Source organism: Anomaloglossus baeobatrachus, unplaced genomic scaffold (assembly GCF_048569485.1).
Source record: "Anomaloglossus baeobatrachus isolate aAnoBae1 unplaced genomic scaffold, aAnoBae1.hap1 Scaffold_73, whole genome shotgun sequence".
Taxonomy (NCBI): domain Eukaryota; kingdom Metazoa; phylum Chordata; class Amphibia; order Anura; family Aromobatidae; genus Anomaloglossus; species Anomaloglossus baeobatrachus.
The window spans coordinates 652,501-680,036 of NW_027445107.1; the positions used below are offsets into that span (position 1 = coordinate 652,501).

At 45.7% G+C, this 27,536-nt stretch overlaps 1 protein-coding gene and 1 long non-coding RNA gene across 2 annotated transcripts in view; one reads left to right on the plus strand and one right to left on the minus strand.

The window, feature by feature from the left end:
• The window catches only part of LOC142287510 (uncharacterized), a 16,456-nt gene extending 15,591 nt beyond the window's left edge, over nucleotides 1-865 (minus strand). Inside the window, exon 1 of the long non-coding RNA XR_012748474.1 lies at nucleotides 564-865. This is a non-coding gene — a long non-coding RNA (uncharacterized LOC142287510). The remainder of the gene's footprint in view (nucleotides 1-563) is intronic.
• A 42-nt stretch (nucleotides 866-907) lies between these two features.
• On the plus strand, nucleotides 908-27,245 carry LOC142287508 (uncharacterized). The gene is made up of 3 exons (XM_075333449.1): nucleotides 908-982; nucleotides 19,553-19,653; nucleotides 25,844-27,245. The coding sequence occupies exons 2-3, from the start codon at nucleotides 19,575-19,577 to the stop codon at nucleotides 27,169-27,171; spliced, it is 1,407 nt and encodes a 468-aa protein (XP_075189564.1). The 5' UTR covers nucleotides 908-982; nucleotides 19,553-19,574; the 3' UTR covers nucleotides 27,172-27,245.
• Nucleotides 27,246-27,536: the final 291 nt, after the last annotated feature.

Consider the following 27,536-nt stretch of genomic DNA (forward strand, 5'->3'; position numbering starts at 1 on the left):
GCCAGTGCCATCCCCCCAAACGTGCAGCGTCGCCCCCCGGCCAGTGCCATCCCCCCAAACGTGCAGCGTCGCCCCCCGGCCAGTGCCATCCCCCCAAACGTGCAGCGTCGCCCCCCGGCCAGTGCCATCCCCCCAAACGTGCAGCGTCACCAACCCGGCCAGTGCCATCCCCCCAAACGTGCAGCGTCGCCCCCCGGCCAGTGCCATCCCCCCAAACGTGCAGCGTCGCCCCCCGGCCAGTGCCATCCCCCCCAAACGTGCAGCGTCGCCCCCCGGCCAGTGCCATCCCCCCAAACGTGCAGCGTCGCCCCCCGGCCAGTGCAAGCCCCCCAAACGTGCAGTGCGAGCCCCCCAAACATGCAGCGTCACCCCCCGGCCAGTGCGAGCCCCCCAAACGTGCAGCGTCGCCCCCCGGCCAGTGCGAGCCCCCCCAAACGTGCAGCGTCGCACCGCGGCCAGTGCGAGCCCCCCCAAACGTGCAGCGTCGCCCCCCGGCCAGTGCGAGCCCCCCCAAACGTACAGCATCATCCCCTGCTCCGTGTAACCCCCCATAAGACACTTACCTTATTGAAGCCTGAGACATACACGAGCTGCAGCCCCCAACACAGACAGGAGACACTGCTCTGTGCCCCCAACATCCAGCCTGAGACCTCAGAGCTATAACTAATGAGGAGACGCTGAATCTTCTCCACCTCAGGGTCAGGATCCGTCCGCTCTGCACAGAGGAGCCCGAGCACTGCCGCTTCCCGCCCACAGATCTGCACGGCACTGAGGAGGCCCCGCCCCTTCCGGTGACATCATGATTTCATGAGATCACTCCTCCCACCTCAAAAAATCAACTCCGATCTAGCCTCTACCTAGAGAATACAGGCTGCTTGCATGTTATGACGTCACTTCCGGGGCGTATTCAGGTACTGTTAGGGGGCGTGTCCTTTATTCAGCGCGGCCTGTAGCTCTAGGCTCAACCGATCTGGATTTTGGGGTAAGAAATAAAAGTGTCTCCTGTCACTACTGGGGGCTGCAGCTCGTGTATATATCACAGGGAAGGGGCTGAAGCTGCAGCACAGGGCTGTGGAGGCTTCCATAAGGAGGGGGATATGGGGGGCTACACAGGGCAGGGGGCGATGCTGTGGAGGCTTCCATAAGGAAGGGGGGTATGGGGGGCTACACAGGGCAGGGGGCGATGCTGTGGAGGCTTTCATAAGCAATGTGAGAATAACACTAGGCAGGAGGCGACGCTGTACGTTTGGGGGGCTTACACTGGGCAGGGGGCTATACTGCACATTTGGGGGGGCTCGCAGGGGGCGACACACGTTTGGGGGGCTCACTGCATGGGGCTACGCTGCTTGTTTGAGGGGCTCGTAGGGGGGTGACTGCATGTTTGGGGGAGCTTGCACTGGACGGGGCGACACTGCACGTTTGGGGGACTCGCAGGGGGGTGGTGCTGCACGTTTGGGGGCTTGCAGGGGGTGACGCTGCAGTTTAGGGGGGGCTCACTCTGGCCAGGGGGTGACGCTGCACATTTGGGGGGTTTGGACTGGGCAGGGGGCGACGCTACATGTTTGGGGGACTCGCAAGGGGGCAACGCTGCACGTTTGGGGGACTCGCAAGGGGGCGACGCTGCACGTTTGGGTGGATCGCAGGTAGCGACGCACTTTCGGGGTGCTCGCAAGGGCAACGCTGCACGTTTGAGAGGATCGCACTGGGCAGAGGGCGATGCATGTTTTGGGGGGGCTCGCACTGGGCAGGGGGTGACTGCACCGGGCAGGGAGCGACTGCACGTTTGGGGGGGCTCGCACTGGGCAGGGGGCGACTGCACGTTTGGGGGGGCTCGCACTGGGCAGTGAGCGACGCTGCACGTTTTGGGGGGCTCGCACTGGACAGGGGGCGATGCATGTTTGGGTGCGACGCTGCACTTTGGGGGAGCTTGCAGGGTGCGCTGAGCAGTTCGCCATGTTGCACGCTGGGGGGCTTACACTGGGCGATGCTGCATGTTGTAGGGGGCTTACACTGGGCGATACTGAACATTGAGGGGCGTACACTGGCTGATGCTGCATGATGGGACCACATCGGGGGTGGGGAGTGTAGGAAGGATGGATGGAGCACATCGGGGGTGGGGAGTGTAGGAAGGATGGATGGGGGCACATCGGGGTGGGGGCTATAGACGTCCATGGCTTATAGAGATCCTGTCACCAGTTTTTTGGCGTATAAGCTGCGGCCACCACCGGGCTCTTATATACAGGATTCTACCATGCTGTATATAAGAGCCCAGGCCGCTGTGAGAACATAAACACTTAATAATACTTACCTAACGGTCGTGTGGTTGGCCATATGGGCGTCTCTGTTCTCCGGTGCCGGTGCCGCCTCTATCGGCCATCTTCGTCCTCTTTCTGAAGCCTGTGTACATGACGCGTCCACGTCATACACACTCGCCGATCCTGCGCAGGCGCACTACAATACTTTGATCTGCCCTGCTCAGGACCTGAATGCCGGCGAGTGTGGATGATGTCGGACGCGTCATGCACCGCGGCTAGAGAAGGAGGAGGACGAAGATGGCCGAAAGAGGCGGCACCAGAGAACGGAAACGCCCATATGGCCGACCGCACGACCGTTAGGTAAGTATTATAAAGTGTTTTTTATGTTCTCACAGCAGCCTGGGCTCTTATATACAGCATGGTAGAATCCTGTATATAAGAGCCCGGTGGTGGCCGCAGCTTATATGCCATAAAAGTGGTGACAGGTTCCCTTTATCATATTTCCTTCAGCAGGATATATATTTTCTCTTCCTCCTTTATGAAGCTGAAATCCCGGGAAGATATCATAGTCTCCTGAAGTGAGTGTCCCTCACTGCTGAGTGTCCCTCACTGCTGAGTGTCCCTCACTGCTGAGTGTTTGGTGCAGTGTAGCAGGAGGTGGGTTTCATCCTTCCTTGGCCTCCAGGTCAGTGTTGGCACAGTCTGTCTTCCCTGGGCTTGTAGCTCTGCTTGTGTGGGAATTGATGGCTAGACTGTGGGCACTGAGTCTATATTGGCTCATAGTCCTGCGGTCTCTGGGGTCTGGGGGTTTCTCCAGATATGGGGTCAGTCTGTAGTCTCTGGTACGTGGTCAGTTTCTGTGAGGTGTAGACATCGGTCCTCCAGTCACTGACACCTCTCCTGGCCCTCGTCTACCATCTTCCTGATTCTGGCTTTTGTCAGGCTGCTGTGATTGGTCATCTTGTCATGTTGGGTTTGGGAGAGCTGTGCCAGGGGTCCTGGTTCATCTGGATCACCTATATGTATCAGGGCTTTATGGTGATGGGAGCGTGGATTGTTATTCTGTAGGTGAGACTGACATGACAGTGCCCTCTTCAGAGCTGCTAGGTGTAGAGGGAATCTGCCCAGCTCGGCCTGACAGGAGCTGTTGAAGGTGCTTTGATGGACCTGGAGAAGGCGCCTACAAAATTCCAGGTTGAATATTTATGTTGGGCTGGAATCCCACCTTGATCAATCTGGGTAAGCCCGGTTTCACACATCCTTCTTTTCGCCGGTTTTGCGGATGCGGCGAACTCCCGTACAGTGTATACAGTACAATGACAGCGCTGTAACGTCCGGATCACATGCGCCGGTCACATGACAGCATGTGACCAAAGCTTGTCGCGCTGCCACTGTACTGTATACACTGTACTGGCGTGCGCCGCATCCGCCAAACCAGCGAAAAGCCGGATGTGTGAAATCGGGCTAAGTGTGAGGGCCCCAGACCTCACTGCCGTACAGGAGGATTTCGGTGATGATGGAATTGAATATTTTTAGCCAGACCCTCACTGGTGGCTTCAGATGATAGTTTCCTTCGGATGGCATAGCAATCTCTATTGCTTATTTGAAGCTCCCTGACTGGTGAAGTTCCAGGCCCAGGTAGGTGTATGTGTCCGTTCCTGTAAGAGCGCAGTTGTTTAAGACAAATGAAGGTGCTGGTCCGATCTTCATTTTTCTCTTCTGGAATTCTCTGATGTTGACCTCCTTTTAGGTTGATCAGTGGCGCACACGTAGAACTGAATTTCTCCAAGATTTGTAGGTTGTCTTGGGGGCCTTTCTCAGTTGGTGTCAGCAGCAGGAGGTCATCTGCATAGAGAAAATGTCACCTGGGTGTCATGGAGTGTGAGACCTGAAGCTGTGGAACATTCCAGAGCAGTGTACGCTCATTGATAGAGATATTAAAGAGCGTTAAGGTGGCTTTACATGATACGACATCGCTAAAGTGATCTTGTTGGGGTCACGGAATTTGTGACGCACATATGGCCGCTTTAGCGTTGCCGTTGCGTGTGACACCTATGAGCAATTTTGAATCGTCGCAAAAACGTTCAAAATCGCTCATCGGTGACATCACCCCCTATTCCCAATTATCGTTGCTGCTGCAGTAACGATGTTGTTCGTCGTTCCTGCGGCTGCACACATCGCTACTTGTGACACCGCAGGAACGAGGAACATCTCCTTACCCACGTCCCGCCAGCAATAAGGAAGGAAGGAGGTGGGCGGGATGTTCGTCCTGCTCATCTCCGCCCCTCCGCTTTGATTGGGCGGCCGCTTAGTGATGTCGCTGTGACGCCGCACGAATCGCCCCTTAGAAAGGAGGCGGTTCACTGGTCACAGCGACGTCGCTAGGCAGGTAAGTAGTGTGACTGTTCCTAGTGACGTTGTGCGCCACGGGCAGAAATTTGCCCGTGTCGCACAACCAATGGGGGCGGGTACGCACGCTAGCGATATCGGTAACGATATCGCAGCGTGTAAAGTGGGCCTTAGACTTAAGCTGCAGCCCTGTCTGACTCCTCGGCTCTGCTGAAAATAAGCCATTCTTCTATCGTTCACACTCACACTGCAGAGGTTCTCGGTTTAGGAGCTTTTGATGACATCGTAGGACTTTCCTACTATTCTGCTCTCCAGAAGTTTCAAGAACCCGGGTGCCAGACGGAGTAAAAAGCCTTTTTTAAGTCCACAAAACAGGTGTATAACTTCACGTACTTTGTTTTGTGGATGTGGCTCCGAATAAGACTGTGCAGGGTGTAGATGTGATCCGTGGTGCGGTGGTTTGGCAGGAAGCCTGGTTGGCTCTTGCTGAGGACATTGTGCTCGGTGAGGAAACTGAATATCGTCTTGTTCAGGAGGCTGGTGAACAGGTTTCCCAGGTTCCTGCTGACACGTCTTCCTCTGTAGTTGGCAGGGTCACACCTGTCCCCGCTCTTGTGGATGGGTGTGATGGGCCCTTGCTTCCAGGTACGAGGGAAGAAGCCGGCACTCAGCACAATATTGAACAGTTTAACCATTCCAGCTTGTATTTCCGGTGGCTTTATATCAGCATCTCTGGGGGGATTCCATCCGGACCCCTGGCTTTTTTACACCTTATGGAAGAGATTCTCTGCATCTTCCCCTAATGTAATTGGTGTATCCAGAGGGTTTTAGGAAATGTTTGACTTTCTCCTCCATCGCCTTTAGTTTTGATGTTCTGTTTTCCTGTTCTTGGCTTAGTCCTTCTTTTGGGATGTCTTTGTAGAGGTCTCTGAAGTAACCGGAGTGATGTCATCACGGCTCAGTCATTCTCTGCCTGAGGCTGGAGTCACACTTGCGTATGATTGCGTCCGATTCTCATGCCGGAGATTAGGACGATTGTTTGCCACTTGTCATCCTTGTGCTGTCCGTGTGCAATCTGTTTGTTTTCTCAGCAGCTTTTAGTCATTTACAGGACCTTTTATAGGAGCATTAAGGCCTTGTGCGCACGCTGCGGTTTTTGCTGCGGTTTTTGCTGCGGTTTTGCTGCGTGAATTGCTGCAGAAAATGTTCATAACCTTTCTGCAGTCATTCCCCAGTAAAACCTATGGTAAAAAAAAAAAGATGTGCGCCCACTGCGTTTTTTCCCCTTCAGGTTCTGCTGCAGAATTTCTGCAGCAAAAAGAATGTGCATGTCACTCCTTTTCCGCAGATACCTGCGGTTGTTGCCATAGATAATGCTACAAAACCGCAGGGAGCAACCTGCAGAAAATTCACGGCAATGCTGCAACCAAACCGCGGTAACACCGCATGCGGTTTTCAGGTGCGGTTTGCTGCGTTTTTTTTTTACCACAGGTGCGGTAATCTTTCAGAAGGTGTTGAATTTTCTTAAGAAAATTCCATTTTCTAGTGCGCACAGGGCAGTGTTTTCTGCTACATGATAGAATTGTATCCATAAAAACGGATGTCACTAAGATGGTCCGTGTGACATTGTTTTTTTTTCTTGCACCCACAGACTTGCATTGGCGAGTCTCGCGCGAGATACCTGTGCAATCGCAGCATTCTGTGATTTTTTTTTTTTTATTTATTTATTTTATTTTTCCTCAGTCCAATTGGAGCTGAGAAAAAAAACGCAGATCGGAGCTGCCTCATTGATTAACTTTGTTTTGAGGCCAGTGCGAGATTTTCTCACATTGCACTCGTGCGAGTCATACGCAAGTGTGACTCCAGCCTGAAGCCATGTTCTATGGCCACACACTGTGATTTCAGATGTAGCAGAGCTGCAGCCGTCGTGGAACCTTGTGTGGATTACATCGGTCCTGGGTGTTTTGGGGGTTAATAAAGGGGTGCTTTTTTGTATTTTATTTCAGATAAAGGATTTTTTTGGTGTTTGTTTATTTCTTTTCACCTACATATTACTAATGAGGGGTCTCATAAACACCTCCCCATTACTAATCCAGGACTTAGTGGCAGCTCTGGGCTGCCATTAACCCCTGATTACCTTGATTGTCACCACACCAGGGCAATCGGGATGAGATGGGTAAAGTGCCTGACTGGCGCATCTAATGGATCCAGCAATTCCAGGCGGCTACAGGCTATATTTAGACCGAGGGGGCCCAATAACCAGGAGTCTCCCCAGCCTGAAAATACCAGCTTCCAGCTGTGACCTTTATCATGGCCGGGTATCAAAATTAGGGGGGGGGTGCAAGCAGATTTTTTTTAAATTATTTAATTTTAAAAAAGCTGCATGCGGTTTTTCTTTTTTTTTTTTTTTTTTTAATTCACAGCCAATGTAAGGGTACAGCTGGGGGCTTCAGCCTGTATCTGTATGCTTTATCTGTACTGGGTTTCATAATACGGGGGGATGCTACACCAATTTTTATTTATTTTTATATATTGCAGTCAGACACACTGTTACACAGGCTGGGGGCGCGTCTGACTGCAACCAATCAGCGATGTGGGGATTGGCAGTGGGCGGAGAAGCAGTGAATGTGTATGAGGTTAATGAGGTTATTGCTGCTCGGAAACTCACAGTATAATGTGTCTGCTCCAATCCCACTGTCCCTTCTATCACAATTTTAAAGCACAGGACTCTGGTCCCCATAGACTATTATGGGAACTGCCATCTGGCCAGATATCCAGGATCAATTCCAGGCCCGAATCAGGTTTTTTATGTTAAACCCATATGGACCTGTCTCCCGGGTATCTGAGAGTCCGCTCATCAGTATCTATTATTTATCTATCTCTATTCTCTATCTATATCTATGGGGCGGCATGGTGGCTCAGTGGTTAACACTGCAGTCTTGCAATGCTGGGGTCCTGGGTTCAGATAACACCAAGGAAAACATCTGCAAGGAGTTTGTATGTTCTCCCCGTGTTTGTGTGGGTCTTCTCCGGGTTCTCTGGTTTCTTCCCACACTCCAAAGACATACTGATAGGGAATTTAGATTGTGAGCCCCAATGGGGACAGTGTTGTCAATGTATTTAAAGCGCTATGGAATTAATAGTGACATATCAATGAATAAATATATATTATAATCTAATATATAAAGCTGAATGTGTGTGTGTGTGTGTGTGTGTCTGTCCGGGATTGCCATCTGCACCGTCGCAGCTACAGCCACAAAATTTTGCACACTCACATGTCTGGACCCCAAGAGCATCATAGGCTATGTTTTGAGGGGAAATTTTAACCCCGTGCTTTACAGTTATTCACCAAAAAACCTGCCTCCATTAAAGCGAATGGAGCTGGGAGCCACAGTGCAGCCAGAACTTCAGAAGATTGCGCAGCCACGCCCTTAAATGGAATGTTTGTGTGTCACAATGCAGCCAGGGAAAGAGACAGACACAGACAGGGTAAGAAACAGACATAGCTTAGCTTCTATTTTGCTACAGTTCTGGACCCCGAGAGCGTCATAGGCTATGTTTTGAGGGGAAATTTTAACCCCGTGCTTTAGTTATTCACCAAAAAACCTGCCTCCATTAAAGCGAATGGAGCTGGGAGCCAGATATGAAAACAAGAGCAGCTTCCTCAAGAGCCAATGAGTCATCTCAGCAGAGAGAAGGCCGACTTGCCACTAAGAGAATTGCTATTTCTTCCTCCAGGGCACAGGAAATGGTTGGAGATTTGAAACATGCTGCCTTTTGTTACCAGTCAGACATAAACTATCAGGATCATCCTAAAGTTCAGATAGGAAAAATGGATGTGGTCTGTATGTACTGCAGTGCCCTGAAATGGAAAGATGAACCGCCGAGTTTATGCTGTGCAAATGGCAAGATAAAACTTCCACGTCTCCTGTCACCACCAGATCCCCTAAAGTCTCTGATGACAGGCACCAGTACAATATCAGCATTTCTTGGACAAGATTAGGAAGTGCAACTCCTGCTTCCAAATGACATCATTTGGTGCAACAAAAGAAATATTTACAACACGATTTATGCCGACATTTAAAGTTCAAGGACAGGTTTACCACTCAATTGGGTCACTGCTTCCATTATTTTTTTTTATCAAAAAACAGTTCAGTTGAATTGAGTTTTAAAGACAATAATATAAAGAACCTCAATTACCAGAATAAAATGTAACCTTTATTAATATCTAAATTTAGTTAAAATACACCCAGTGACTGTGAGCACACATAGGGGCATACAAGCAAAAAGGGCATTACCAAATGGGATCCCTCTAAATAAGGAAGAAAGGAACTGCCCTTAGCTATGGGGAATTATATGCTGGCGTGTGTGTAGCATACACACCCTTTTTTTTTTTTTAGAAAACTAATTATTTCTTGATGCCCCCCAGATATCAAAAAGCATTCATTACACCATAGGTGCACAAAAGGGTAGAAGGGGTGGACAGTCTCTATGGAGTCCCTATCTCACCCTATACATGCTTACTCCTACCTACCGACGGGGGGTTTGACGCCGTAGCTTTTTTGGGCGCCCCCGTTCCACGTCGGCTTACCCTTATGCACCCTACCTCAAGGTGAATGATTACTAAACAATTTTTAGAAATTCAAAAAATTCCAAACATTCATGGATCAGATCAATTGCAATTATTGTACAATCTGTACGAAAAATATGCAAAGGGGCCTGAATGACTAATCCTCAATGCATTCTGATCATCACATAATAATTGAAACCATGGGGGCGGAGTAAAGTGGAAGGGGAGACAATCTCTATGGAGTCCCTATCTCACCCTATACACACTCACTCCTACCTACCAACGGAGGGTTTGACGCCGTACCTGTTTTGGGCGCCCCCGTTCCACGTCGGCTTTCCCTTGATACACCCTGCCTCAAAGGTGAACACTCTCTAAACAGTTTTTCAAAAATCACACATGATTCCAAAAAGGGACCTGCACATATACACCCTACAGTTCAGATAAGATTTTCACTGATATATTACAGAGCGTTTACTGAAAGTCAAGATGTCATCCCTTGAAACAGGTGATAGGGTAAATTTCTGATTACCATAACTTATCGTACAGATTGCACAAAAATATATATATAAAAGGAAGAAAAAGGGAATAAAGATGCAGTTACTTCCCTTCAGATGATCATTTCTATGTGGCCTCGACGCGTTTCCCCTTTCTTATGGATATAAGGATCATCAGGAGGCAAAGGTTCCAGCTGTCAGATATGGTGATCCCGTGCGGGCGGCAGACGGCTGCCGCCCTGACACAGGCACCTGGCTGCTGCCCGCACAGGTACCCGGCCACTTGCACGCAGGGTGGGCGGGCAGCCTGCTGGCTGCCACTCTGTGCGTGCGGGGTGGGCGGCTGTGCAGCAAATTACCCAGTTTGTCCGTGGTCTCACTTTCAAATGATGGCGTCGGGAGCGGGCTCGTGCACAGATTGAGCTCTTGGATGAGAGTTCCATCTGCGCACGCGCTGCTCCGGGAGTCAGCGCGTGTGCAGATGGAGCCCTTGGATGAGAGCTCCATGTGCGCATGCGCCGCTCCGGGCGCCATCACTTGAATCGGGACCGCGGATACACTGGGAAAACACCGCATCGGTCTGCTCCACCACTGAGCAGTCGCCGCTGCCGCCACTGAGCCATCACTGCCGTTGCCACCACTGAGCTGTCACCGCCGCTGCCACCACTGAGCCGTCACCGCCGCTGCCACCACTGAGCCATCATTTGAACCAGGACCGCGGACACTGGGACACTCACTGCACCGGCATGCTGCACGACTCACCCGCCGCTGCTGCCGCCACCACGGACCCCGCGGCTCCTGCCACCACGGACCCGCTGCCACTTAGCCGCCGCGCCTGCCAGCACAACCTGTTCCTCCTGTGACCTCGCTTCACCACCACTGCTGCCCCCCTCCGGTAAGACAACACCGGAGTATAAGACGGACCCCATTTTTCTTTTTTTTTACCTTTTTTTATGTCCAAATTTGGGGTGCATCTTATAATCCGGTGCTTCTTATAAAGTGAAAAATACGGTAGATACAGGGCCAGATTAAGGTTGGTGGGGGCCCCTGCTCAGAAAATCTGGTGGGGGCCCAATAACCTTAACATATTTAGCCATAACAGTAGAGCGCGAACTGTAGCATTTAGATATAAATCCAATGAGCATGGATCTTATCCTCTTGTTCTGCCACATTCAGATTTACAGTACTACAATACAGATACAGTCCAGGATCACTCACAGCCGTCACTTATACACAGAAAGTAGAATTACTCATATTTTTTTATTGATCCCAATGTTAAGAAAGTGAAGGAATAGTAAAAATGCAGAAAGGGGAAGTTTTCACTGGCAGCAATGGTTGCTAAAAATACCAATGTGCTCTCTATTGTATTATCTCCGGAGTAGTACATAGCAGCTGATGTCTGTACACAGTATACCATACACAGTATCAGAGGTGGATCTAGGTTTTCCTGTCCATGGAGTAGGAGTTCAGTTTGGCGCCCCCTTCTATACATGGCTTATGCGGTTTGAGTAGTCGTCATGTGACCGCACATACGTGATTTTCACACTTAGCCACGTGCTGATGAGCTGCTCTTCCTAATTCTCTCAATGTTAAGTGAAATACTACAGCCCATAAAGAGAAGCAGGAAGAGAAGCAAATTGTGACTCGAAGTATTAAAATGACCTGCAAGTGGTCATGTGACCACTTCTGGAATTAGCAAGCAGAGCTGAATCCTTACATAGAGTATATTACAGGTTGTTGGATTGGGCATGCTACAGGGCTTACTTTTATTATTAAAGGGGTTGTTCAGGTCGACAAGGAAAATTTGTAGTTATTCTATATGACTGCAGACTTCTGAATTCTCACAGCTTGCGGACTGCACACTGTCATGATTTTCCCGTGCCATGGGCAAGTAGTCATGGGACTGCAAGTATGCGATTTGCCTACATCCGGCCACATTCAAATTAGACGTGTGCACCCTCACTCAATAGTTACGTGCCCTCAAGCTCTCACTGCTGGCATCAGAGCGTCCTTACAGTGTGCACACTGAGGATTCAGAAGTCTGCAGTCACATAGAAACTTTCATCCCAAACCTGGACAACCCCTTTAATGCTACTAACATAAATACTAATGTAGAAACCCTTGCAGTCATGTAATTTTACATATTATCGCTTGCTACATGTGTACAGGCTCAGAACCAGAAAAATGTATATAAATACAGTGTGCAGAATTATTAGGCAAATGAGTATTTTGATCACATGATGCTTTTTATACATATTGTCCTACTCCAAGCTGTATAGGCTTGAGAGCCAACTACGGGTTAATAACTGCTGTTAACAAAATAGACTGTATTAACAAAACTGTATTCTGCACACAAAAACCACAAAACAAATAGATAGAAATGTAATTATTAAATTGTTTATTTAAATTGGCCAAGTAATGTGAAGTAATCTTCTACTCCTTATTCGAGAGCCTTTTGATAGACGACATTCTTAGTTCTTCCTTCAGGTGCAAAGACGAACAGATTTTTGGCTGTTCCAACTCTTGAACAGGCCACATAAAGTTGACCATGAGAAAAGCATGGAGATTGTAAATCAATTCCCACTACTTTCAAAGACTGTCCCTGAGCCTTGATGGACATAGCAAATGCCAGTCGAACAGAAAACTGGAGGCGTTTAACATCAAAAGGCAAATCAGATGGAATAAGAGGAATTGTTGGAATGAAAACCTCTTCTCCTGTGGCCCATCCTGTCATAATGGTTGCCTCAATTACATGTGGAGTTTCTGCTACTCGTTGCAAACTATTGTTCCTTTTTTGAAGCACAATGTCACGGCTTTGAAAATCATTACCTACAATCAAGATGGCTACCTCATCAAATGTGGGAGCATTGAAACGTCGCTGATGTTCACCTTGTGGTGTTTTGTCAGCTCGAATGACAACCTTGTAATCGGCATTTGGCATGCATTCAAGTGCAGTCTTGAAAAGTTGAACATATGGATTGTTGGAGTGAAGAACTGCTGCAAAATAGTGACAATATCAAGGCGAGTGTTAGGAATTAAAGACTCTCTCTGCTGAGCCTCTGCTTCTGCATTTCCCATGAAGAAGAATTGAAGAAATTGAGGTTCTTCTCCTTGTAATGGAAGCAGTGACCCAATTGAGTGGTAAACCTGTCCTTGAACTTTAAATGTCGGCATAAATCGTGTTGTAAATATTTCTTTTGTTGCACCAAATGATGTCATTTGGAAGCAGGAGTTGCACTTCCTAATCTTGTCCAAGAAATGCTGATATTGTACTGGTGCCTGTCATCAGAGACTTTAGGGGATCTGGTGGTGACAGGAGACGTGGAAGTTTTATCTTGCCATTTGCACAGCATAAACTCGACGGTTCATCTTTCCATTTCAGGGCACTGCAGTACATACAGACCACATCCATGTTTCCTATCTGAACTTTAGGATGATCCTGATAGTTTATGTCTGACTGGTAACAAAAGGCAGCATGTTTCAAATCTCCAACCATTTCATGTGCCCTGGAGGAAGAAATAGCAATTCTCTTAGTGGCAAGACGGCCTTCTCTCTGCTGAGATGACTCATTGGCCCGAGGAAGCTGCTCTTGTTTTCATATCTGGCTCCCAGCTCCATTCGCTTTAATGGAGGCAGGTTTTTTGGTGAATAACTTTAAAGCGGAGGGTTAAAATTTCCCCTCAAAACATAGCCTATGACGCTCTTGGGGTAGAGAACTGTAGCAAAATAGAAGCTAAGCTATGTCTGTTTCTTACCCTGTCTGTGTCTGTCTCTTTCCCTGGCTGCATTGTGACACACCAACATTCCATTTAAGGGCGTGACTGCGCATTCTTCTGAAGTTCTGACTGCACTGTGGCTCCCAGCTCCATTCGCTTTAATGGAGGCAGGTTTTTTGGTGAACAACTGTAAAGCACGGGGTTAAAATTTCCCCTCAAAACATAGCCTATGATGCTCTTGGGGTCCAGACGTGTGAGTGTGCAAAATTTTGTGGCTGTAGCTGCGACGGTGCAGATGCCAATCCCGGACATACACACACATATTCAGCTTTATATATTAGATGAGTGAGTACATTGGTGGCCATTGGTTATAATACTATGTGGAGGACTATGGGGGTGCATTATACTATATGGAGGACTATGGTGGGTGCATTACACAATATGGAGGACTATGGTTGTTACATTATATTATATGGTGGACTATAGGGATGCATTATAATATATAAAGAGTGCATTAGAATATGTGGAGGACTATGAGGGCTGAATTATACTACATTGCAGGCTATGGGGTGTGTTACATACCCATAATCCTTCATATATTGTATTATATATGGAAGACTATGGAGTGCATTATATTATATGGTAATATATGAAAGGCAGTGTGAAGACCATTATACTAAATGGAGAGCTAATGGGTGTGCATTATATTTAGAGGAATAAGGAGGTTGCATTCATGGCCGGCTTTAGGTATGTGCGATTAGTGCAGTTGCACAGGGCGCCAGCCGGCAGATAGCACAGGGGGTGCTGGAGGGAGCATCAATTCACTTTCATTTGCTGCTGCTGCGGTGCACAGGCTCCAGCAGAGGGCGCCCTCCCCTCCTGTGTGTTTTGCGTCCTGTCTTCTCCTGTCTTCACCAGTGAGAGGGGGGAGGGCCGCCTGCACTGCTGCAGCTGGAGAAGCTGCTTCTAAAGACCCTCTGTACTCCAGGAGGCCAGGAAGGCGGTGAGTATAATGTGAATCATGTATTATGTGCCGTCTGTCTGTGTTATGTATAAGATATGTTTGTCCTGTATAGTGTGCAATATATCATAGTATCATAGTTTTTAAGGTTGAAGGGAGACTCTAAGTCCATCTAGTTCAACCCGTAGCCTAACATGTTGATCCAGAGGAAGGCAAAAAAACCCCAATGTGGCAAACAAGTTCCAATGGGGAAAAATTTTCTTCCTGACTCCACATCCGGCAATCAGACTAGTTCCCTGGATCAACACCCTGTCATAAAATCTAATATACATAACTGGTAATATTAAATTTTTCAAGAAAGGCGTCCATGCTCTGCTTAAATGTTACTAGTGAATCACTCATTACAACATCATGCGGCAGAGAGTTCCATAGTCTCACTGCTCGTACAGTAAAGAATCCTCGTCTGTTGTTATGATTAAACCTTCTTTCCTCAAGACGTAGCGGATGCCCCCGTGTTACAGTCGCAGGCCTAGGTGTAAAAAGATCTATGGAAAGGTCTCTGTACTGTCCCCTCATATATTTATACATTGTGATTAGATCCCCCCCCTAAGCCTTCGTTTTTCCAGACTAAATAACCCCAAGTTTAATAACCTGTCTTGGTATTGCAGCCCACCCATTCCTCTAATAATCTTGGTCGCTCTTCTCTGCACCCTCTCCAGTTCAGCTATGTCCTTCTTATATATCGGTGACCAGAATTGTACACAGTATATAAGTGCGGTCGCACTAGTGACTTGTACAGAGGTAGAACTATATTTTTTTACATGAACACTTATACCTCTTTTAATACATCCCATTATTTTATTAGCCCTGGCAGCAGCTGCCTGACACTGTCCACTAAAGTGAAGTTTACCATCCACCCATACACCCAAGTCTTTTTCTGTGCCTGTTTTACCCAGTGTTCTACAATTAAGTACATAATCATAAATTTTATTTCCTCTACCCAAGTCTACCATACATTTATCTACATTAAACTTCAATTGCCACTTCTCAGCCCAATTCTCCAATTTACATAAATCTCCCTGTAATATAAAATTATCCTCCTCTGTATTGATTACCCTGCAGAGTTTAGTATCATCTGCAAATATTGAAATTCTACTCCGCATGCCCCCAACAAGGTCATTAATAAATATGTTGAAAAGAAGCGGGCCCAATACTGACCCTTGTGGTACCATATAAGAACAAGAGAACAAGGAGTATATGTGCAAAATAGACAACTTTTATTTCATATGAAAAAACCACAATAGACAATTAAAAACATGATTAAGACATCACCAAAATGAATCATCTGGGGGAGATGTGAGAATTGTTACACAGGCAGGGCTTTTCTCAGAAAAACACCAGGATCATTCAAAATGCACAGGATACAAATGAATCCTAGAAGTGAATCAACCAGAGTGTCTCTAAAGAGTGCTTTACACGCTGCGACATCACTACCAATATATCGTCGGGGGTCACGTCGTTAGTGACGCACATCCGGCGCCGGTAGTGACATCGCAGCGTGTGACACCAAGGAGCGACGATCAACAATCGCAAAATCGTTCAATAACGGTGATCGTTGACACGTCGCTCCTTTCCTTAATATCGCTGCTGCCACAGGTACGATGTTGTTCGTTGTTCCTGCGGCACCACACATCGGTATGTGTGACACCACAGGAACGACGAACATCTCCTTACCTGCGTCCACCGGCAATGCAGAAGGAAGGAGGTGGGCGGCATGTTACGTCCTGCTCATCTCTGCCCCTCCTCTGATATTGGACGGCCGCTTGAAGGAGGGATTTTTCGGTGGTCACAGCAACGTCGCTGACAAGGTATGTTTGTATGACGCGATGTCGCAGCGTGTAAAGCACCCTTTAGTGCAATTAAAATTCAGTCTGGTAAATTTCAGACCCCTAGTCTGTGTGAAATTACAAACTGAAGGATTGAAATAGGTGTCAAGAAGAAAAGAAACTAACAAGGACTATATAGTAAATAAATAGCTATATAAAGCTAAAAAGTCCAATGCAGGAGTATACTCATCACATGTAGACTATATGTATATAAATAGACCGTTCTTGTAGACTCCCAAATATGGACAGAGTATTACCTGGAGCTCTGATGTATATCAAAAATAAACCTTCAGACTGAAAAACCACCAATGGGGAACCTGGACTTCATCGACGCGCGTTTCGCATGGACTTTTTAGCTTTATATAGCTATTTATTAACTATATAGTCCTGTTTAGTTTCTATTCTTCTTGACACCTGTTTCAATCCTTCATTTTGTAATTTCACACAGACTAGGGGTCTCAGATTTACCCGACTGAATTTTAAACAAATTCAGCAAACACCTGAGTGATGGCACCGCTGACACTCGGGTGGTTTGCTGTGACAGCTGGAGGACATCAGGCTTCAACCGCAGTGAACCCGTGATGTCATTGCTGCGACACCCGCCGTACTGTGGGAGCCGTAGCTGTGATATCAGGGATTCACCCTAGTTTATTCTGATCGCTGCGTCTCTGTCCACACTCACAGCTGGCAGCCATGCTGTATGAGCGCTGGCTGTGACAGGATAGGGATGTAGCAGAGCTGGAAGCGTCGTGGGACCTCGTGTGGATTACTTCGGACCTCGAGGGGTGTTGTGGGGGTTAATAAACTGGTGAAATAGGGTGGCTTTTTATTTCAAATAAAGGATTTTTTGGCTGTTTTGATGTGATGTGGGGTGTCTCATAGACGCATAACATCACTAACCTAGGGCTTAGTGGCAGCTATGGTCTGCCATTAACCCCTTATTACCCCGATAGCCACCGCACCAGGGCAACTGAAGGAGCCGGTTCCAGCGCCAGAATTGGCGCATCTTATGGATATGCCACTTTTAGGGCGGCTGTGGGCTGCTATTGTTAGGCTGGAAAGGGCCAAATAACGATGGCCCTTTCCACCCTAATATTATCAGCCCCCAGTTGTCTGCTGCACCTTGGCTGGTATTAAAAAAATGAGGGGATCCCACGTCATTATTTTTTTTTTTTTTTTTTTAATAAATCAAATCCTAAAAAAAAAGTGTGCGATCCCCTCTATTTTTCATAACTAGCCAAGGTACAGCAGACAGCTGAGGATTGCAGCTGCTGCTTTTCCTGTGCTGTATATGAAAAATGGGGGGACCCCATGTTTTTTTACCCCCTGCCCCCCCAACAAAAAAAAAAAACAGCTAACCAAGCTGGCTATTCCTCTATCAAGCTATTCTGTTATTTCTTTCTATGTATTCTTTCTGTTCTTTCTTATTATCTAATCTAAATGTTCTTATTATCTACCGTATTTTTCGGACCATAAGACGCACTTTTTTTCCTCCAAATTTGGGAGGAAAGTGTGGGGTGCGTCTTATGGTCAGAAGCTGCGGGGTAGGGAGCTGTGGGGAGTCAGCGCTATGCAGTGGGATCACAGTAGGCAGGGAGGGTCGCTGCTGCAGGATGCCGGCGGCTGGAAAAACCACGTGTGCCCGCTGCTTAAAGTCAGTGAATATCCATTAGCTGCTCCCCGCCCACCTCTCTCTGCAGACTGCGGGGGTGAGCAGCAGCAAATCAATAGTTTAATGTAAACAGCGGACACACGTGGGAGCTCCAGACGCCGGCTTCCTGCAGCGGCTGGGGAGACTGTGTCCCCGCTGTGTAGGAGGCAGGAGCAGGGTGCCGCTGCAGTCATGTATGGCCTGGGGGGAAGTGCAGATCACTGCAGTGTCCGGGCCAGAGCACGGCATACCTTCACAGCACAGCCGCAGTCTCTGTGCTGAGGGCTCAAATTACTTTCACTTTGCTCCTGCTGCCTTTACACTAGAAACAGTCTCCCGTAGCTGACAAGGACCTACAGTGATGTAATGCAGAGGGGTGGGCCAGAGCAGCACAGAACAGCACAGTGCCCGCCTCTTCATTACATCACTGCAGGTCCTTGAGATATGGGAGACTTTGTTTGTAATGCCAGGACCAAACTGAAGCATTGATGAGCAGCACATCAGTAAAAGTAAGGCAATAAATAATATAGTATAAAGGCATTACTGTACACCTGGATGGGGTTGGATCATATACATATATATATATATATATAATATATATATATATATATAATATATATATATCTTTACACACACATACACAAACGCACACACACTATATAACTATATACACACAGACACACACACACACACTATATACATACACATACACACACACACTATAACTATATACACACACATACAATCCAGATTGGAGGATCACACACATAATGATGGGGAACATACATATTCCACGATGCCATATATACCTGGAAGGTACCAAGAATGGAGGATATGAGGACAGAATTTGGGGATATTATTACCTCAGTAACACTGTCAGCAGTAAAATAACAGTGTGTCATGACCACATTCTTTTACTTTAATTTTATTTTTTTCTATTTTTTCCTCCTCTAAAACAAGGGTGCGTCTTATAGTCCGGTGCGTCTTATAGTCCGAAAAATACGGTATCTATCCATCTAGCTATTTTTTCTATTTTTTACTATCTATCATGTATTCTAGCTATCTATCCATTATCCTTTCCTATCATATTTCGTTTCTCCTTCAAAAAAAGCTGTGAGAAAAAACGCACTAAAAACGCACCTACATTACAAGCGTTTTTGGGACATTTCCAGGCTCACTCTGACAAGGTGCAGTTTTGGTTGCAGTTTGTGTGCAGAAAAAAACTGCAGCGTGCGCATGTAGCCTTATATGACAATACAGCACAGAATAGCTTGCAAAAAATGTTTGCGCTTATGTCAGACAACTCCTTTAAAGAAAAAAAATTGAATAAAACTAATGTACCTCAAAAAGAAAGCTTTCAAAAATACAACATTGTTGACTAAAACAATTATAAAATGACAGAAAAATAAGCATTAGGGCGTCCAAATTGTGAAGACAAAACAATGAAGGAAATCCCAATGTCATAATGTACCACACTAAGTGGACCCTGCCACGTCTGCTTCTATCCCTGCTGAACTGACTCTAGGGCAGCACGGGGGATATAGGAGGCGTAGAGGCCATGCATGCATTGGTCTCAGGTGTCATACGGCCTTGGTAGCAGAAGCGTCCATCTAGAACCTTCCACATGACTTTTCCTTCTGTCCGTGACTTTTACATTATTTATTTTACAGCTTTGAAATTCAGGGAGAAAATATGCAGAACGCTGCAGACACAATGGAAAAAGGAGAAATGGATGTGCGGGGTGATGAACAGAGTAGAGACCTTTCCACAGGTAACCCTCCTCAGTGAAGAGTCGCCATTAAATAACAAAGAGAACAGTCACATTCCCAGCTGCAAGGAGAAAATAAAGTTACATTTTCCCTGCTGCTGCTCGTATACAGTTACCAATGCAGTGCGGGAAACAGTAACAGTTACTGCTCACAGGCTGTCAGCCAACGAACAAGAGGGTTGATTACTGGGCACTCACTATATAGTGAGTGGTGACTGTTTCAGCCTCTCCCACTGTGCTGGTGACTGGAAGTGAGCAGCTGCTGGGAGAATGTAACTGCATTTTCTCCTTGCAGACACTGTGTCACAATTTCTCCGCTGTCTTGGACGCAGTGAGTGACAATTTTGCCTCTATTAAATCAGGGCCGTGCCAAGCTGTTAGTTTGTTGAGCGTCATCTCAACTGTCCAATCTGAAACTGGGAGGTGCTTGGTTTCTTCAGGGGGTTCCCTGTTCTGAGTGATTGATCAGTTACTTAGCTGAGTAGTTAGTCCCAAAACCATGGTATCACGGAGGTGCCGGGGTAACTGGAGAAGGGACCCCCCGAAACGGGCCCTCAGACTAGGGATCTTGTGCTGTCCCTTTTCCCAGGGGTAGGCTTGATGGTATCCAGGTCTGGACTGCCAGCGTAACACTAACTCCTGTCCAAACCCTGATCTAACACCCCCTCCCCCCCCACCGGGAAAGGAGATGCAAACCCCACAAAGGATCGCCACAAAGACCGGAATCACAGGAGCATAAACTGAAGGTATCATCTGCAGTAACAAGTAATATCTCAAACCTTAAATAGGGAGAACACAGCTCAATAGAAATTAGCCCCCCTCTCAAGGAGCCACAAACCACTCCACAGGACTGGAGAACAGTGTAAAAGACTCAGCTGAAGCTGAGCAGCTAGTTTCAGGTTGCTTGTGAACAGTCCGTCGCGGCTCCCTGCGAATGTGGGCCTCGGCTATCTATGCTGTGTTCTGATCTATAGCTGCCAGACCTTGGACCTCCTCTGACCATCCATTTGCCTATATCCGCTATCCTCCTGATATTCTGACCCCAGAGCTGACTATGCCTTTGTCTTTTCCCTTAGTTCACGGCATGTTCTCTTTGTATCTGGCCCCAGAACGTTTGATAACCCTTCCTCACGGCTTGTCCGTGCAGTGACTAGCGTCACACACTGTTCTAATAAACCAGATAGATATCATTTAAATGCTAGGTACTCAGATTACCACTATATCTGCAGGTAAATAGTATTTTTGTAGCTGCCAGGTTTTCTTTAACTCCTTCTCGATATGTAACATATTATTAGATCCTATTACTTCTTGCGGGCTCAAAAGCGGAGTCTCCATTATTGCCAGCAGATGATGTCTATTCAGTTATTCAGTGGAGGTAAGCTTCACCGGCTGATGTTAACTTTTCGATCTTTGACAGCAGCATTTGCAGCTCGCAGCCTATGGGGTACAATTTTCCACATATCCAACGCCCCCAGCAACATTTATCATTGGGTGCATATGGGTCGCCATAATAGCTGTGGGTTTGCTAAAGACCCCTTGCCCTATATAAGGGTACTCCTATGATCTCCACACCTAGATACATTCCTTCAGTGGTGTAGATTTCAAAATGAGATAATTTTTGGGGTGTTTCCACTGTTTAGGCACATCAAGGGCTTTACAAACGTGACATGACATCCTCTATTTCAGCCAATTTTGTTCTCCAAAAGTCAAATTGTGCTCCTTCCCTTCCGAGTCCTGCCGTTGACCCAAGCAATAGTTTTACACCATATATGGGCTATCAGCGTACACATGAGAATTGCACAACAGAATTACCGTATATGGTTCATTTCCTCATCTTACCCTTGAGAAAATGAAAATTTGTGGGAAAAATTAAAATCTTTATTTTTTTCCTTCCACATTGCTTTAATTTCTGTGATGCATCTAAAGTGTACTTTGGCATTGCATTACTGCTGTAGGAATATTACAAAAAAGGGATAAATACATTGCTAACATGAAAAATGAGTAAAAAGACCTAGGTATTGCATTACTGCTTCAGAGATATTTGCAAAGAGAGATTCTTAGCTTATGTATTGGCCAATCCATATGAGCCCGATAACCTCGACAAGGTGATCTCATTATATTGGGAACCTAACCTTAAATGCCTCTGTGTGATTAAAAATCTGAATGTCTGCTTCTTGGCTAAATAAGATGGTGGACACACCCTGGCTATAGGGTGGAGTGCTTGGTCAGGTGCTTGTCAAGGTTATCGGTCTTACATGGATTGGTCAATACATAAACTAAAAAATTGTTTAAAAGAACTGAAGTCCTCAGTGGTTGATACCTTTTTAATGGCTAACTGAAAAGATGGAACTAAAGACACTTCTGAAGAAACGTGCACAACTGGACAGCGACATATTTTTCTTATCCAAATGCAAAAAGGAGAATCTGATCCCCCAAAGGACTCTGGATTACAAACCCAATTCTACATACCTACAATACCCATTATGCACAAAACCTTTGTCACAGGACTTCTGAGAGACTAAAGCCTGCTGTATACGTTGCAATTTCGCATACGATATCGTATGCGATTTTCAACGCCCCCATCGTATGTGCGGCACGTTCAATTTGTTGAACGTGCCGCACAAACGATTAACCCCCGTCACACCTACTTACCTTCCATACGACCTCGATGTGGCCGGCGAACGTCCACTTCCTGGAGTGGGAGGGACGTTCGGCGTCACATCGACGTCACGCGGCAGCCGGCCAATAGATGCGGAGGGGCGGAGCTGAGCGAGACGTAAACATCCCACCCACCTCCTTCCTTCCGCGTTGCTGGCCGGGAGCCGCAGGACGCAGGTAAGATCTGTTCATCGTTCCCGGGGTGTCACACACTGCGATGTGTGCTACCCCGGGTACGATGAACAATCTGACGTTCAATTCTAGAGAAATGAACGACGTGCGTGCGATGAACGTGTTAACGTTCAATCGCACGTACCTGTCACACGCTACAACATAGCTTACGATGCCGGATGTGCGTCACTTACGACGTGACCCCACCGACACATCGTAAGATATATTGTAGCGTGTAAAGCGGGCTTAAGGAACCACCTTTTGCATGTCTTCTACAGCATCAAGAGTAAAATCCAGAGGGAATTTGAAACACAAAGGAAGACACTTCCAGAAAGCACAGAGCAAAAAGTACAATAATACTACTACAGACTACAAACTCTTCTGATCCACAACAAGGAAAAGAAACTACATAGACTGCGCCTCAATTCTGGACTTAATACAAACAGGTTGAGAACAAAGCTAAAACCTGACAACTTGGACAACCACTCCATTCAAGACACAAAAGCATCTAACTGTGTTATCAATCTCTCGGATTATAAAGGAAAGAAAGTGGAACTTGCTGTGCTTTCTAGGGTACTCTCATTTTGTCCTACTAAAGCTCTAGACAAAACTGAACTCTGCAGCAACATGGAAGATTACTTCAGGAGACTACGTCTGAGGGAATATTTTAACGATGCAGATGTTTCAGAATCCACCCAGACTGAAGGAAGACGGATCTTGACAACCAGGAAAAGGTCAGATTGGACACCTCCACCAGAACACAACCCTTATTTGGATAACTATATAGACCCTTTCAGACATTTGGTAAAATCCACTATCCTAGACACACACAGGAGGCAACGATCCAACATCAGTGCCCAGGAAAGAAGGGCCATAAAATCTTTGAAAACCAACAAAGAAATCATTATTAAACCTGCAGACAAGGGGGGTGCAATAGTCATGATAAAAAAATCAGACTACATGAATGAAGCACGTAGACAACTGATAGACACACGCTACTATAAAAAATTGGAGTCTGACCTTACACAGGACTATTATAAGGAACTTAAGAAGTTGGTCTCTTGTCTGCCTGACATATATCCTCAACAGCTGATGAACTGATACCGGTAAGTCCAAGAATAGGCACATTCTACATGCTTCCCAAAATTCACAAATCTGGAAATCCAGGAAGACCCACCATTTCATGTGTGGGCACCGGGCACCCTCAATGAACAAGTCTCTGGATGGTAGAGGGTATCCTTAAACCCTTGGTAAGGGATACATCCAGGACACTACTGACCTATTGAGAAAACTATCAGCAATAGGTTCTCTACCACAGGGAACCATCCTTGCCACCATGGATGTGGAATCCTTGTACTCTAATATTCCACACCAGGATGGATTGAATGCCTGCAAAGTCTTCCTGGAAAATACAGGAACTGATGCCGATTCTGTAGTGAAGCTTACAAAATTCATCCTCACCCATAATTACTTTGCATTTGACAATAAGATATATCTACAGGAGACTGGGACTGCAGTGGGAAGCAAAATGGCACCACAATATGCAAATCTTTTCATGGCCAAGCTTGAGAGTGACTTTTCATCCTTTTGTCCTATCAGGCCTCTGGCCTCCTACCGTTACATTCACGATATTTTAATCATCTGGACAGAGTCTGAGGAGCAGCTGAAGACCTTCCATGAACACTTTAATCCGTTTCATCCCACCATCAACCTAACACTCAACTACTCCTGCACTGAAATCAACTTCTTGGACACCATCATTAAACTACGGAACAATGAAATAGAGACATCCCTGTAGAAGAAGCCAATTGACCGTCCAACATACCTGAAATGGGACAGTTTTCATCCAAAACACATAGCCTGGCTGTATACAATAGTTTATCAGGTACAATTGGATATGTTCCAACAGTACAGATGAAGACAATCACCTTGAGGGCCTCAGAAAGACCTTTATGAATCAAGGCTACCACTTAAGAACCATTGAAAACCAGATTACAAGAGCCATGAGAATATCAAGAAACCATCTCCTACATTATAAAACTAAAGAAGAAACCAACCGGGTCCCTCTTGCAATCACTTTCCACATCTGGAGGTGTTAAGAGGAGCTACATGGAAACTACAACTATTAGTGCAAAAAGATGCCCAGTTAAAATCTATTTTTCCAGCCCCCCCACTTCTGTGTTTTAGACAGCCCCCAAATCTAAGAAGCTTCATTGTCAGAAGCTCCCTGTCCTCTCCAACAACTACAAGAACACTTCCCTTCAACCAGAAAAAAATGTAAGACCTGTCCATTTATATTGACAACGGACAAGATAAAGATTCCCAGATCACATCAGGACTACAAGATCCCAGGTATCTTCAGCTGCACCACAACCAATGTGGTGTACTCAATTATATGTACTAAATGTCCAACTGGGGTCTGTATGTAGGGGAGACAGGACAACAGCTCAGGACAAGGATGAATTCTCACCGCCACATTATTAGAGAAAAAAGGATAGATCTACCTGTGGCCAAACATTTTTGTAACCCGGACCACAGCATCATGGACATGAAATTGCTGGTATTGAAAGGTAACTTCAAGTCCCAGAGAGATAGGAGACTATGGGAGTACAAACTTATGATGACCTTTGACATATTCAGAGCAGGAATGATGATTGTGTCTCATGGATTCATGTCTTTTTACATCAATTAAGAGATGTGCTCCTCAGACCATCCAGGGGCATCACAGCCCTGGACCAGACCTCAATCAGAGGTCAATAAAACTTTCACACTGAACTGCAGCAATATTTATGGCCACAACAGTTTGTCCTCTTGCCATAGTGATAGTTCTGCTTCACATAACTTGTTTTATTTACTGCCCCATTCTATGTCCTGTTGTGTATAAATATGTGACTCTTCAGATTGTGTTATATTGAGCCTGAAGAAGAGACCTGAGTAGTCTCGAAAGCTTGCTATTATTACCATCTTTTCAGTTAGCCATTAAAAGGTATCAAGCACTGAGGACTTCAGTTCTTTTAAACAATTTTTTTTCTCTACTGGCTAACACGGTACAAAGATCTATTTTACCTGTACATAAACGAAGAATCTAACTTTGCAAATATCTCTAAAGCAGTAATGCAATGCCAAAGTATCCTTATATTATTGAGTGCCACTGGATATGCTTTTGTAGATATGTTTTATTGAATGTCGTTTTGAGCACTTCGAAGGGTGCAGTTTTTAAAATGTCATTTTGGGTATTTACTGTCACATAGGCCTTTTAAAGTAGAACACTACACACTTTGGAATTTGTATGGATTTATGTGTGTCTGTGTATGTTTGAGGTTATATTATTAAAAGCTTATAACTTCAATTTTATTTATGGCAGATGACTGTACCAGGAGTCCCACACAGAATGCTAAGGGAAGTGAAAGTAACAAAGAAGCAAAGCCATATTCATGTTCAGAATGTGAGAAATGTTTTTCTAAGAAATCAAATCTCATTACACATGAGAGAATTCACACAGGAGTGAAGCCATATTCATGTGCAGAATGTGGAAAATGTTTTGCTTGGAAATCACTTCTTATTAGACATGAGAGAATTCACACAGGAGAGAAGCCTTATTCATGTGCAGAATGTGAGAAATGTTTTTCTAAGAAATCAAGTCTCATTACACATGAGAGAATTCACACAGGAGAGAAGTCATATTCATGTGCAGAATGTGGAAAATGTTTTGCTCAGAAATCAAATCTTGTTACACATGAGAGAATTCACACAGGAGAGAAGCCATATTCATGTGCAGAATGTGGGAAATGTTTTGCTGTAAAACCAAATCTTGTTAAACATTTGAGAATTCACACAGGAGAGAAGCCATATTCATGTTCAGAATGTGAGAAATGTTTTGCTCATAAATTGGCTCTCATTACACATGAGAGAAATCACACAGGAGAGAAGCCATATTCATGTTCAGAATGTGGGAAATTTTTTTCTAAGAAATCAGATCTTGTTACACATGAGAGAATTCACACAGGAGTGAAGCCATATTCATGTTCAGAATGTGGGAAATGTTTTGTTTTAAAACCAAATCTTGTTAAACATTTGAGAATTCACACAGGAGAGAAGCCATATTCATGTTCAGAATGTGGGAAATGTTTTGCTCAGAAATCAGATCGTGTTACACATGAGAGAATTCACACAGGAGAGAAGACATATTCATGTGCAGAATGCGGGAAATGTTTTAATCGGAAATCAAATCTTATTACACATGAGAGAATTCACACAGGAGAGAAGCCATATTCATGTTCAGTATGTGGGAAATGTTTTGCTCAGAAATCAGATCGTGTTACACATGAGAGAATTCACACAGGAGAGAAGACATATTCATGTGCAGAATGCGGGAAATGTTTTAATCGGAAATCAAGTCTTGTTACACATGAGAGAATTCACACAGGAGAGAAGCCATATTCATGTTCAGAATGTGGGAAATGTTTTGCTGTAAAACCAAATCTTGTTAAACATTTGAGAATTCACACAGGAGAGAAGCCATATTCATGTTCAGAATGTGAGAAATGTTTTGCTCATAAATTGGCTCTCATTACACATGAGAGAAATCACACAGGAGAGAAGCCATATTCATGTTCAGAATGTGGGAAATGTTTTGATCGGAAATCACTTCTTATTAGACATGAGAGAATTCACACAGGAGTGAAGCCATAGTCATTAATAGATTGACTGTTTTAGTAAATAGTAATAGTCTATTAATATCTGTTAATAAAGAGTTCATTTTATGTCATTACGGTTGTGTACTTTTTATAATGGATCATTTAAAAATAAAATAAAAAATAAAGCTTTATTTTTATATAGCGCTAACATATTCCGCAGCGCTTTACATACATCAGGAACACTGTCCCCATTGGGGCTCCCAATCTAAGGTCCCTATCTTTATGTCTTTGGAATGTGGGAGGAAACCGGAGTACCCGGAGTAAACCCACGCAAACACGCGGAGAACATACAAACTCCTTGCAATTGTTGTCCTTGGTGGGATTCGAACCCAGGACCCCAGCGCTGCAAGACTGCAGTGC